The sequence below is a fragment of the Neoarius graeffei genome, chromosome 9 (assembly GCF_027579695.1).
Source record: "Neoarius graeffei isolate fNeoGra1 chromosome 9, fNeoGra1.pri, whole genome shotgun sequence".
Taxonomy (NCBI): Eukaryota; Metazoa; Chordata; class Actinopteri; order Siluriformes; family Ariidae; genus Neoarius; species Neoarius graeffei.
Window position 1 is genome coordinate 60,228,717 of NC_083577.1, and position 13,486 is coordinate 60,242,202.

Here is a 13,486-nt window from a genome sequence, read left to right on the forward strand (position 1 = left end):
TGTAAAGTGAATATTTATTACCATTGTATTGCATCACCTTTGGACGGCACGATGGTGTAGTGGTTAGCACTGTCACCTCACAGCAAGAAGGTTCTGGGTTTGAGCCCAGTGGCTAACGGGGCTTTCTGTGTGGAGTTTGCATGTTCTCCCTGTGTCTGCATGTGTTTTCTCTGGGTGCTCCGGTTTCCCCCACAGTCCAAAGACACGCAGTTAGGTTAACTGGCTACTCTAAATATCCCATAGGTGTGAAAGTGTGCGTGTGCAGAAAGAACTGGACACCCTACTGCTGAAATTCTGGCCAAGTCAACCAAACATGGTTTGCCTCAAGCCCGGATTGGGTTTGTCAGTGATTATATCATCTTTCCTTTTCATCACATTTTTTAATCATATGGGAACTGAGGACACAAAATGTTGCAGTTTTGCAATTGGAATTTTTGACCTTTTTGCTTCATACAAGACTTCAGCATACATGTCAACCTTTAGTTACCCGTGCCCTTACAAAATCTGTACTTTTCCCTTACACACACCCATGAGCCCTTATACGCGAGAAAAAATTCCAATATATCATCCAAAGCACCAATTGTTTTATTCCACATTATACACTCCTATTGTAATAGGCATATTTATCACACTGCATCAAGTTAAAGGGATCAAATAAGCATGTACTGAATAAAAAGAAATTTTAGATCCCAGAGAAAACAACTGAATTAAAAAGGACTATATGTACAGTCAAGTAAACAATTATCTACTAAAGAGAATGACTGAACTATAAACTTAATTATTTAATATACATTGTATCAGTAATACCAGAATTATTGATGTAAATTTTGCAAATAAAATGTATTAATATTAAATAGTTCATAAAAATCACACAAAGTTCTATTTGACAAGTGTTGACATCGCCTACAATATTACATTCCACCAAAGAAAATTACTTGAAATATAACAGCAATACTAAGTAGGCATGTTAATTAAAATAGTAGGTTACATGTAATAAATTAGATATAATCATGTCAAACAGTAAATGAAAGTTAGTAAAAGTTCCATTTGAGAAAAAAGTGTTGACACCACAAGCAGTGTTGGATCCAACTAAAGATGACTGAACCACATCAAGTATATTATGTAAACAAGGATAAGTGAAAATATTAATAAATTATAAAGTTAATTTGAAAATCTTCCCAGTAATTTATAACAAGAATTTAAATCTTATTCCTTTTCGGAGTGTTCTTTGTTGTACAAAGATGTTGCAGATTTGTCACTAGCTATAATATCACTGCTTGGGTAGCAGTTGTAGCTCCTCATCACAGTTCATTTTAATTTGCAGATATGCAGTTAATGTGTCTGCAGCCATTTTTTCTGTACTCAGTATGAATTTTCCTAACCAATGAAAAAGCCCTCTCACTATCTGCATTGCACTGTGGGAGGCACAGCAAAGCAGTAAAAAGTTGTTTCAGCACTGGAAACCTGGCAACACCCAGAGCAGGTTTTACATCGAAGACCTTTCCCCAATATACATCTATTATTTTCCTGGTCAGTAAAAGAAAATCAGAGCACGGCAAACATGTAGATGGTGTTAAATTGCTTCCATCCCCTACTACACATTTTAGAGACAGGTTACCAACGGTCGTTACCACCATTACTCTTCATTCAATACTCTTCCAGTTTACTGACGACTGATGGCAGTAACGAGTGTTGGTCATCTGTGTCTACATATAATGTCTATCAGCAATGAAAATGTTGAGAGAAGCGAAACCAGAAATTGCCGGGTAACTACAGTTGCCGTTGTATAAACAGCGACTCCCAGTATCACCTCCCTAAATTATCATGATAATAGAGGAAGCTTTCCTACATGCAAACAGTAAAAACTTTAAATAAATAAATAAATAAATAAATAAATGCTTACCTGTGCAGTCTTTGAATCGAGAAACATTTTTTTTTTTCGCTAGCTGCAAAAAATGGTCTGCCAAAATGGATGTTGTGTTCCACGAGAAATTGGCAGAACATAACTTCTGCAGCCATCACAGAAGTCTGGGCAGTCCGAGCCGATGTACTTAAATGACCAAGAAAACCACGTTCAACTATAAAACCACATAAATCAAAAATAGTTCCATTTCATTGGGCATGCATGTTTGAAAAAATAAATGGTGGATGCTAAGAAAATTTTCTCAGAGTAACAGAAAAAAATCTCTGATACAAAACGCAATTTTCCCATATGAAAATCAGTGCACACCATATTAGCCAAAAAATTGCATTTTCCCGTACAAAATACGGGGAAACCGTATAACTTGACATGTACGCTTCAGTGGCTGAACAGTCCATGGTTGCCGTTGTCTGATTCTCCTCTTCATGACACTTCATACATTCTTAATAGGAGACAGATCTGGACTGGCAGCAGGTCAGTCAAGCACACGCACTCTGTGTCCATGAAGCCATACTGTTGTAGCCTGTGCAGAATGAGGCCTGGTATTGTCCTGCTGAAATAGGCATGGACTCCTGGGAAGATATGTTGCCTTAATGAATATGTCTCTCTAAAATCCCAGTATACGCCGCCGCATCAATGGTACCTTCACACACATGCAACTCACCCATGCCGTGGACACTGATGCCCCCATATCACAGAGATGCTGGCTTTTTCACCTTTCTTTGATGACATACTGGATGGTCATGTTCACCTTTGGCACTGAGAACAAGATGAAATGTGGATTCATCTGAATACAGTACACGTTTCCACTGTCTTTCGGTCCATCTAAGAGGAGTTCAGGCAAAGAGAAATCGGCAGAATTGATGAATGGCTTCCTCCTTACATAATACAGTTGCAGGTTGCCTTTCTGGATGCAGCAGCGGACTCTGTTAAGCTACAACAGTTTTCCAAAGTACTGCTGAGCCCATGTGGCTATATTTGTCACATTAGCATGACGATTTCTCAGGCAGTGCTGCCTGAGGGGTTGAAGGTCACGTGCATTCACCAGTGGTTTCCGACCTTGCCCTTTACACACTGAGATGTCTCCGAATTCTCTGAATCTTTTCATAATATTATGCACTGTAGATTTTGAAAGGCCTAAATTCTCTGCAATCTTGCATTGAGAAATGTTCTTGTTGAATTGACTAACAATTAACTCACAAATTTTGGCACAAAGGGGTGAGCCACGACCCATCCTTGCTTGCAAAGATTGAGCCTTTGGTGCTGCTCCTTTTATATCCAATCAGGTTATGAATTAACCTGCTGATTGTAGAATCTTCCAAAATGGTGTTACTTGAATATCTTATGAACTTTTCAGTCTTATTTTGCCTGTGTCCCAAGTTTTTTTGAGTGTGTTGCAGGCATCAAATTCTGACTTAGTTTATATTTAAAAAATACAATTAAATTGGTCAGTAAAACAATTGAAAATTTTTTCTTTGTACTTTTGTCAGTTAAATAAAGGTTCACGGGAATTAAAAAATCAGATTTTTGTTTTATTGCATTTTAGAAAATATCCCAACACTTCTGGAAATGGTTGTGTGTGTATGTGTGTGTGTGTGTGTGTGTGTATATATATATGTATGTGTGTATATATATGTATGTGTGTATATATATATATATATATATATATATATATATATATATATATATACAGTGGTGCTTGAAAGTTTGTGAACCCTTTAGAATTTTCTATATTTCTGCATAAATATGACCGAAAACATCATCAGATTTTCACACAAGTCCTAAAAGTAGATAAAGAGAACCCAGTTAAACAAATGAGACAAAAATATTATACTTGGTCATTTATTTATTGAGGAAAATGATCCAATATTACATATCTGTGAGTGGCAAAAGTATGTGAACCTCTAGGATTAGCAGTTAATTTGAAGGTGAAATTAGAGTCAGGTGTTTTCAATCAATGGGATGACAATCAGGTGTGAGTGGGCACCCTGTTTTATTTAAAGAACAGGGATCTATCAAAGTCTGATCTTCAGAACATGTTTGTGGAAGTGTATCATGGCACAAACAAAGGCGATTTCTGAGGACCTCAGAAAAAGCGTTGTTGATGCTCATCAGGCTGGAAAAGGTTACAAAACCATCTCTAAAGAGTTTGGACTCCACCAATCCACAGTCAGACAGATTGTGTCCAAATGGAGGAAATTCAAGACCATTGTTCCCCTCCCCAGGAGTGGTCGACCAACAAAGACCACTCCAAGAGCAAGGCGTGTAATAGTTGGTGAGGTCACAAAGGACCCCAGGGTGACTTCTAAGCAACTGAAGGCCTCTCTCACATTGGCTAATGTTAACGTTCATGAGTCCACCATCAGGAGAACACTGAACAACAATGGTGTGCATGGCAGGGTTGCAAGGAGAAAGCCATTGCTCTCCAAAAAGAACATTGCTGCTCATCTGCAGTTTGCTAATGATCATGTGGACAAGCCAGAAGGCTATTGGAAAAATGTTTTGTGGACGGATGAGACCAAAATAGAACTTTTTGGTTTAAATGAGAAACGTTATGTTTGGAGAAAGGAAAACACTGCATTCCAGCATAAGAACCTTATCCCATCTGTGAAACATGGTGGTGGTAGTATCATGGTTTGGGCCTGTTTTGCTGCATCTGGGCCAGGACGGCTTGCTGTCATTGATGGAACAATGAATTCTGAATTATACCAGCGAATTCTAAAGGAAAATGTCAGGACATCTGTCCATGAACTGAATCTCAAGAGAAGGTGAGTCATGCAGCAAGACAACGACCCTAAACACACAAGTCGTTCTACCGAAGAATGGTTAAAGAAGAATAAGGTTAATGTTTTGGAATGACCAAGTCAAAGTCCTGACCTTAATCCAATCGAACTGTTGTGGAAGGACCTGAAGCGAGCAGTTCATGTGAGGAAACCCACCAACATCCCAGAGTTGAAGCTGTTCTGTACGGAGGAATGGGCTAAAATTCCTCCAAGCCAGTGTGCAGGACTGATCAACAGTTACTGCAAACGTTTAGTTGCAGTTATTGCTGCACCAGGGGGTCACATCAGATACTGAAAGCAAAGGTTCACATACTTTTGCCACTCACAGATATGTAATATCGGATCATTTTCCTCAATAAATAAATGACCAAGTATAATATTTTTGTCTCATTTGTTTAACTGGGTTCTCTTTATCTACTTTTAGATAGAGGTTTTCGGTCATATTTATGCAGAAATATAGAAAATTCTAAAGGGTTCACAAACTTTCAAGCACCACTGTATGTATATATATATGTGTGTGTGTGTGTGTGTGTGTGTGTGTGTGTGTGTGTGTGTGTGTGTATATATATATATATATATATATATATATATATATATATATATATATATATATATATATATATATATAGTGTGTGTGTGTGTGTATGTGTGTGTGTGTGTGTGTGTGTTTATTATTATTATTTAACGTCAGCAGGTTTACTTTTGGTAGTGTTTTGATCAGAAGGATGATTTTAGACCTCCATCTGTACTGTACTTAATGGGTTTTTGCTTTGAGGACAGAGTGCGTTTTCTGGATTGCCTATGGAGAACTGGTAAATGTTTGTTTCCAGCTAAAAATGGACCCATTAGACACATCTGTCATAGGTTAGGCTGCACTTACCATGTCCCTCTCAGCAAATAAATGAGAACTATGAAATATCCATCTCCCAGAGTACAACACACACCATCACTCACTCTGTCCTCCAGTGTGATTCATAATTCTGCCCGAGTCACTCAGCGTGCACCATTTACCTTCTCCATTTCAACCTGCCTCCTAAGTAAATGCGTCTGTAGTGCAGGGTCATGTACCAGCCCACATATACATCATGCACATCCAAGAACATAGTTTCAAAATGTGCTGCATCTTCAGCAGTAGAAAAATCCATCTCTGGTTTATCTGGAATTACATTTTATGTGGTGTGTCATGTCAGTCACATTGGTTTGAGATGTTAGGTCTGTCACTTGCTCTCACAGGTTTGATAAGTATTATACTGACTCAAGTGATGTGGAGCTAATTCCTGCACCCACCTCTTCTATCCAAGGCCCTGTCTCACTTTGTATGCTCTGGTAACTGTTACCTTAGAGACAGGACAGGCCTGAGTCCCAAGACACCAGGCTCATTTTTGTGATATAGCTTTCATTTGCCATTTAGGAACATCATTATAGGAGATAGTTTTGTCTAACTTGGCATGGGATGAGTGTAGCTTGTAAGTTGATGCAAGAGTTGGCTTAAGAGACACTACACTTTAAGGGAGAGGTAATCTTCCTTAAATCCAATAGTGTTGAAAGGATTGATGAGCTCTTAATGCGAAGGGAAAGTTCTCTGTGTCCAGTATGTATCTCTCTCTGGGTTTCTGCTCTTCTCTCTTGGGTTATAAGCTTTGCTTAGCTTCTGTAGTCTGTCATGATCACCTGAGATACTATTGAGAGTATTTCACATTGGAAGCGATGAATAGAAGAAAGATTTCATTCTCCTTGTGAGTATATATTGCTTGCAAACAGTCCTTGTCCAATATACAGTGAAGGCTCCTGTATCAACCTGTTATGTTCTGATATGGATATTGTAATCTATGTTTGAGAGAATCTATGTTCTGTGAATAATGGTGTGACTGCAGCTCATACTAGAGCCATGATGGGATTCTGGGTGTTTGTTGTGTTCAGGAGATCACTGTATGGGCTGTATCCCTATAAGTCCAGCATGATCAGGTTGGAGGGGCTGCAGAACCCCTCTGATGACTGGGATATTGTGGAGACCATTGGGGAGGGAACTTATGGCAAAGTCTACAAAGTCACCAACAAAAAGGATGGAAGTCAAGCAGCAGTGAAAGTTCTGGATCCTGTTAATGTAAGTCAGAAAAACTATGGTTTCACATTGGATGTATGCTAGAGTCAAAGTCTACAAAAATTAAATTACTTAACGCAAGAATGGAGCCAAGTGTTATAAAAGTACTCATACTTTCAGAAAAGCACCTTGTGTAATTAATTTTAGTGTTCTTATTTCTAAAAAAAAATCTCCCTTTTGCTCTGAAGGTGGCAATACTTTTTAAAGTCTTAAGCCTTACTTCATGCACGAGCCAGAGAGGATTTGAGTCAGGATGCACTCCAATTACTGTTTTATTAACATTTAGTTTTTAATTATCACTTATTATGCTCTGTTAACTGCTGTTCAATGACCGTTATAAGATCAGTTCTGACTCTCAAGGACTTAAGACCTCTGTAACAGTCATTGGCTAAGTTTAATAAGAAAAAGAAAAAGCAAAGCAAAAAAAAAAACAAAACTATATGGCTTATCTCAGAATTAGTCGTCAGTAATCAGATGATTTTTATTAATTAATTTATTTTTTGCTTACATTTCTCTCTACCTTTATTCTGTTATCTATAGCCTGCCAGACTCTCTCTCTCTCTCTCTCTCTCTCTCTCTCTCTCTCTCTGTGGTGTGTCATTTAGCGTGTGTGTGTCAGCACTGCAGTAGCTCTGTCGAAACCTCTGTAACCCTGTAGAGCAGTGCACTGGGGATGAAACCACAGCTGCTACACACTGGTCTCATTGATTACATGTTGAATTGATACTGCCTTTACTCTCTTTCCATACATACAGTACATTAGACATGCATTCACACTGATTGCTATTCAACTTTGTGATTTGTATTAACCCACATGAACTTAATAGCTAAAGAAAACCTACAGAATTACTGGATTGTGGCTTTGTCAGATTCCCCCCCCCCAAAAAAAAAAAAAAATACAAGTATAAGCAGAGACGATTTTGTGATCTCTTTTCAGGATGTCGATGAGGAGATTGAAGCAGAGTACAACATTCTGCACTCACTTTCGAACCATCCTAACGTAGTAAAGTTCCTCGGCATATTCTACAAAGCTGACGAGTTCACTGGAGGACAGCTGTGGTTGGTTCTAGAGGTTGGACAAGGTTTTTTTTTCCCCTTCTTGAGGTCAAAATATGTTCAATTAACCACAAAATCCATGAAGTCCTCAGTATGAATCATTTGGAAAAGTGTTTCAATCTAGGGTTTTTAGTTTGTCCATCTTGGGGAACTCTTGGGTCGAACTCTTCAATAGAGATTTTCCACTTCAGAAAAGGATTTGAGTAGAATCTCTTTAGGCTCCAGCTTGCCTGCGACCCTATACAGGATAAACAGCTACAGACAATGTATGGATGGATAGAATCTCTTTAAAAAGTTAGATCCATTAATCGACCATTGAACTCTTGAGGATCTTTTATCTTGTAATTGAAGCAAGCACTTGAATAAAAATATTCAAATATTTAGTTCTGCAATCTTTTGTTTCTTAAAGGTTTCTTAGAAAAATGGTAATAAATTGTAAAATACCATCTCTAAATTATGTTGGTTAGAACAACTGAGTCTTTTAACTGATGGTCCAGGGGATATAATAGTAATAGATAAAACAATGTAAAACATATCTCCTGAAGTGCAGTGTGTGTTTGCTGCTTCTGCTCTGCTAATAAATAATGAAGCTGAAATGAATAGGGAGTCACGGAGCATTTTATTCTCTCTCAGCTGTGTAATGGGGGTTCAGTAACAGAACTTATAAAGGGTTTGCTGAAGAGGGGGAAACGTCTGGAGGAGCCTGTCATCGCTTACATCCTCTGTGGCGGTCTGTTGGTAAGACACACACACACACATTCACTCCTAAGTTAATCCGCTAACAACACAAGGCAGGGGTAGGTGAGGTGGTTGGATCAGCAGTCTGCCACGAGAGTAGAAGGGGGCAGACAGCTGTAGAAACAGCAAAAGGATCACATGGACCGAGATAGGAGCCTGTGCAAGTGTCTCACAAAGCCTTCTGAGATTATTAATTCTTCTTTGTTAACTTGGTGCAAAATAACCCATTTTAGGCTGTAATTAAAAATTGGAAACTTGCTCGGATGATTTTCCAACATTAAACCTAGCTCAAATTTTCTAATGCACTTAACCATCTTTAAGTAATATTTTAATTAACAGTTGGATCATCTTTCCTTTTGAAAAAAAAAAATTGAGTCCCAGACACAAGACCTTCATTTATTATTTATGGTTTGAACTCATCCAGCATCAGGACTCTACAAGCATGTGAAAGGGTTTTATATGCCTGTATTCATAAATATGAGTTATATTGACAATAATTTAGATGACTGTAAGATATAATAGGCACTTCAACATGTATTTACATCTATATTGCTGACCTGGGTCTATGGGCGTTAGAACCTATACTGGGCTATATTTAGCAGCATAACCAGAAGCACTGGCGGACATTCATTTCTAAGTAATGACCTGAAAAAGTGTTTTACCTAATACTGGAGCAACTATTGTAGGGTAAGAGCTAAACCCACTTAAAATAGCCTTTCACACTTATTCAGCTCCTCTCCAAATAAACCTCATTAGTATGATTTGGATAAACCTTGATGACACAATGCCAAAAAAGACCCCTGCATAAATAAAATCCCCTGTGTTGCATTGACACATCACACAATATATGCTAATCACTGATTATAGTAGCTGTCCATTGATCTTGTCTTAAGCTCTCCTCCAGTCCCTCCCTATTCTTCTTTTCCACATCAGGGCCTGCAACATCTGCACAACAACCGAATAATCCATCGAGATGTCAAGGGCAACAATATCCTGCTCACCACAGATGGAGGAGTCAAGCTGGTGGATTTTGGTAATGGCTGTTTGTGTTTCACTCTGTACTGACAGCCTGCGGCGTTGTGTTGCTGTTCACCTAGACATGCTGACAGAATGTCTATACGATGCTGCATACTGTAGGTCTACCGAGTCCTCTGTTGTAACCTATACTGGGCTATATTTAGCAGCATAACCAGAAGCACTGGTGGTCAGGAAATTTTCTACTGTCTCAATCCAGCATTAGTGAGAGCTTTTTGCTTTTGTTCAGTTTTGTGATACTTGTGTGCACCATGTGTGCAGTGCCAGCCCAGACACCAGCTTTTATTGCTATTTTGAACAGGAACATTCTGTCTGTGTGTCGTCTGTGTGAGCAGAGAGAGAGAGAGAGAGAGAGAGAGAGATGGGTGGGGGGGGAGGACTTTGGCTTGCCTGAGGCGTGTTTGGCTCTGTTTGTGAGGTGGGAAATGGAGCCCTGCAGGGAGACAAAGCTGCTCCTTTTCATTACAAACGATGATGATAGTGATGATGATGATTGCTAGATCACTGGGCCATAGCGTTGTGCCATGTCAAATTATATACCCCTGCTTAAAAGACATGGATATCTGTTTATCTGCCTGTATCCTTAATAGGTGTGTGTATCTCAAGCTTTCCAATAATACAATATGAATTGAGTTCTTAAGGCAACAATTCCATATTTAAATAATATTGGCTGGCGTTGAGTGGTATATCACTGATGTATTCCATTCAACTAGCATGATATTGAATGAGTTGAAGACGAGTTCAGTATCATGCTAGCTGAATGGAATATATTGGATATAACATGAAAAAAAAGCCAGCCAATAATATCTCATTTCATCTCATTATCTCTAGCTGCTTTATCCTGTTCTACAGGGTCGCAGGCAAGCTGGAGCCTATCCCAGCTGACTACGGCCGAGAGGCGGGGTACACCCTGGACAAGTCGCCAGGTCATCACAGGGCTGACACATAGACACAGACAACCATTCACACTCACACCTACGGTCAATTTAGAGTCACCAGTCAACCTAACCTGCATGTCTTTGGACTGTGGGGGAAACCGGAGCACCTGGAGGAAACCCATGCAGACACGGGGAGAACATGCAAACTCCACACAGAAAGGCCCTCGCCAGCCACGGGGCTCTAACCCGGACCTTCTTGCTGTGAGGCGACAGTGCTAACCACTACACCACCGTACCGCCCTTATTTAAACCTTCAAAGTTTAAAAAATAAATAAATAAAACCCGAATCTTTTCTTCTCTCATTCAGCCAATGAGTCTATGCTATATATCATCCATCCAGCGGCCATGTTTGTTTACAAATTGTAACAGTCACTTGCTAGCGTGGAAGTTTTACATCTCTGATGTGTGATGTCGTGTTGTCTTGACAACCATGCAATATTGATATTCAACGCTCATTCTCCATTGGGTAGAGTGATGTAATACACTCTACCCAGCATAAGCAATATGCTAACAATATCGAATGCTATCAAACCAAATGAATGAAACCCACTAGAAAGGAATAGAATACATGCTTTTATTCCATCGAAAAAGTGTCCTGTACAGTTCAAAGACATGCGGTTAGGTTAACATGGAGCAGCCGTGGCCTGAGGTTGGACTGAAGTGCACTTGAGCAAGGCACCGAACCCCCAGCTGCTCCCCAGGTGCTGTAGCATAGCTGCCCACTGCTCTGGGTATGTGTGTGTGCTCACTGCTCACTTGTGTGTGCATGTGTGTGTTCAGTGCTTCGCAGAGGTTAAATTTCACGGTGTGTTTAAGCCTGTGCTTGAGTGTACATTTGACAAATAAAGGCTTGACTTGGCTAATAATTGATGATATCACTGAATCTGCTACAATACAATTTAGAAGCATGCCATCATCAATATGTGACCAACTTTGTTCAGAATTTGGGGTCGGCCTCCAGATAACTGGTGAATGACGAAGATGTAGAGAACACCTATGTTAAGTGTCAGAGTTCTGAGTAAATTACCTTGCTAGCCTGTTAAATTATTTACATACCAGTTTTAAAATCTGAATAATTTTCTACGCATAATTTATTTATGTTTGCCTCAATTCATTTCAGTTGTTTCCTTTCAAATAATCTGATTGTTACATCTATAATCATTATGTGTTTCATAATTATTCATTATCTTCCATGGCTGGTTGGTAGATTGGTGTATTGTTTACTGAAGCCAGTTTTGTTTGATGGTTTATATAAATGTTAAACAGGGTTAGGGTTAAATAGAGGCAGAGGGCTCATTTGAAATATATTACACATTCTCCCTGTGGAATAAGAGCGTCATTTCCATAATGCAATCTCTAAGATGGGTTCGGGACTCTTTCTGTTGCAGGTGTATCGGCTCAGCTGTCGACTGCACGCTTGCACAGGAATACGTCAGTTGGAACGCCTTTCTGGATGGCTCCTGAGGTAACTCCTCCCATTCTCTTTTTCTTTCTCTCTTTCTGTCCTGTGCATTTATAGACAGTACACGTCGCACTTCTGTTTTTTTCCTTGTGGTGGAGGGGAAGGAGTTTGTATTCTATTCTCTCAGCCCTTATGCACATTGTACAAACCTGTGGGTTAATGAAGTATTGTTTGAAGTAGTACGGTTTGCATTTTGATTGAAATGTATTGCCCTATGTCAGAGACTTTGTGTACATGAGCATTCTCAAGTGTGTCTCTCTGTGTGTGAGCACAGATGGGGGTCGTGTGAAGGTTAATAGCTGGGAGTCAGTTTGCCCCTTACTTGTGCTATTCAGTAGTGAAGTGAGATGATTGGGCTAGAGGCGGTCTGGCCTCCAGGCCAATTAGAATTCAGTCTGCCAAAACGACTCTTCTATTTCACAATTGGTCACAGTGATGAATGAGCCTTTTATAGCCTAGATGAGAAAATACAGCAGTTAATATGCCAGCAATAATGATGTCTAAAATTTGGTATAATCCTAAGGGAGCAAAACAATAACAGTGTGATAAAGTGTAAATTAGACCTCACATTGATTCCCATGGATAGACATTATGCAAATATAAATAATACAATATAGAAAGATAGATCATCAGCAGGTTCCATCCTTGGGTTGAGGGTCGGATGTAAGGATCCTCCAGTCGCTTCTGTTATGTGCCATTCGTACAGCCAATGTAGTTGAGACATGATTGTTGTCCACACTGTCCTTGGTCGTCTCCTCCCCCGCTTGCCATTGATCTTCCCATCAAGCAGTGTGTGATGTAAGGCATTATGTTGTATTGTGTGTCCAAAGAGTTTCTTTACCTGTATGTTTTTATCAGTCTTTTAGTAATGCCCATTCTGTTTAGTATTTCATTATTGGACACGTTATCCGTCCGAGGTATTCTTAGCATTCTCCAGATGGATGGATGGATGGATGGATGGATGGATGGATGGACAAATAGATGGATTTACTTTATTGATCCCAACTTGAGAAATTGTTGAAGTGCCAGTACCTTGTACGCAATTCCACTCTGTATACTGTGTGTGGACTGAAATGCTATTTTTATTTTCTCCAAAGGTGATTGCATGTGAGCAGCAGTTGGATTACTCCTATGATGCCCGCTGTGATGTGTGGTCTCTTGGCATCACTGCTATCGAGCTGGCTGAAGGAGATCCACCACTCGCTGAGATGCATCCTGTAAAAGCTTTGTTTAAAATACCAAGGTGAGACAGCAGAGGGCACCATGCACTCACCTAAACAGAGAGATTAGTCTAGAAAAGGGAGTGTGTGTGTGTGTGTGTGTGCGCGTGTGTGTGTGTGAGATGTGTGGATAGAGCCTTGTTCTTATAAAACACCCTGGTGAAGGTAGAGGAAGGAATATCATTTGAAGAATATTGTTCAGATGATTTTAAAGGGGCGGCACGGTGGTGTA

At 39.6% G+C, this 13,486-nt stretch overlaps 1 protein-coding gene across 1 annotated transcript in view; it reads left to right on the forward strand.

Annotated features, from left to right (window-relative positions):
* The window catches only part of LOC132891293 (myosin-IIIb-like), a 36,076-nt gene extending 22,795 nt beyond the window's left edge, over positions 1-13,281 (forward strand). The window contains exons 3-8 of the mRNA XM_060928787.1: positions 6,625-6,808; positions 7,743-7,877; positions 8,495-8,599; positions 9,533-9,632; positions 11,961-12,037; positions 13,132-13,281. Coding sequence (XP_060784770.1) covers positions 6,625-6,808; positions 7,743-7,877; positions 8,495-8,599; positions 9,533-9,632; positions 11,961-12,037; positions 13,132-13,281 — 751 coding nt within the window. The remainder of the gene's footprint in view (positions 1-6,624; positions 6,809-7,742; positions 7,878-8,494; positions 8,600-9,532; positions 9,633-11,960; positions 12,038-13,131) is intronic.
* The last annotated feature ends 205 nt before the right edge of the window (positions 13,282-13,486 follow it).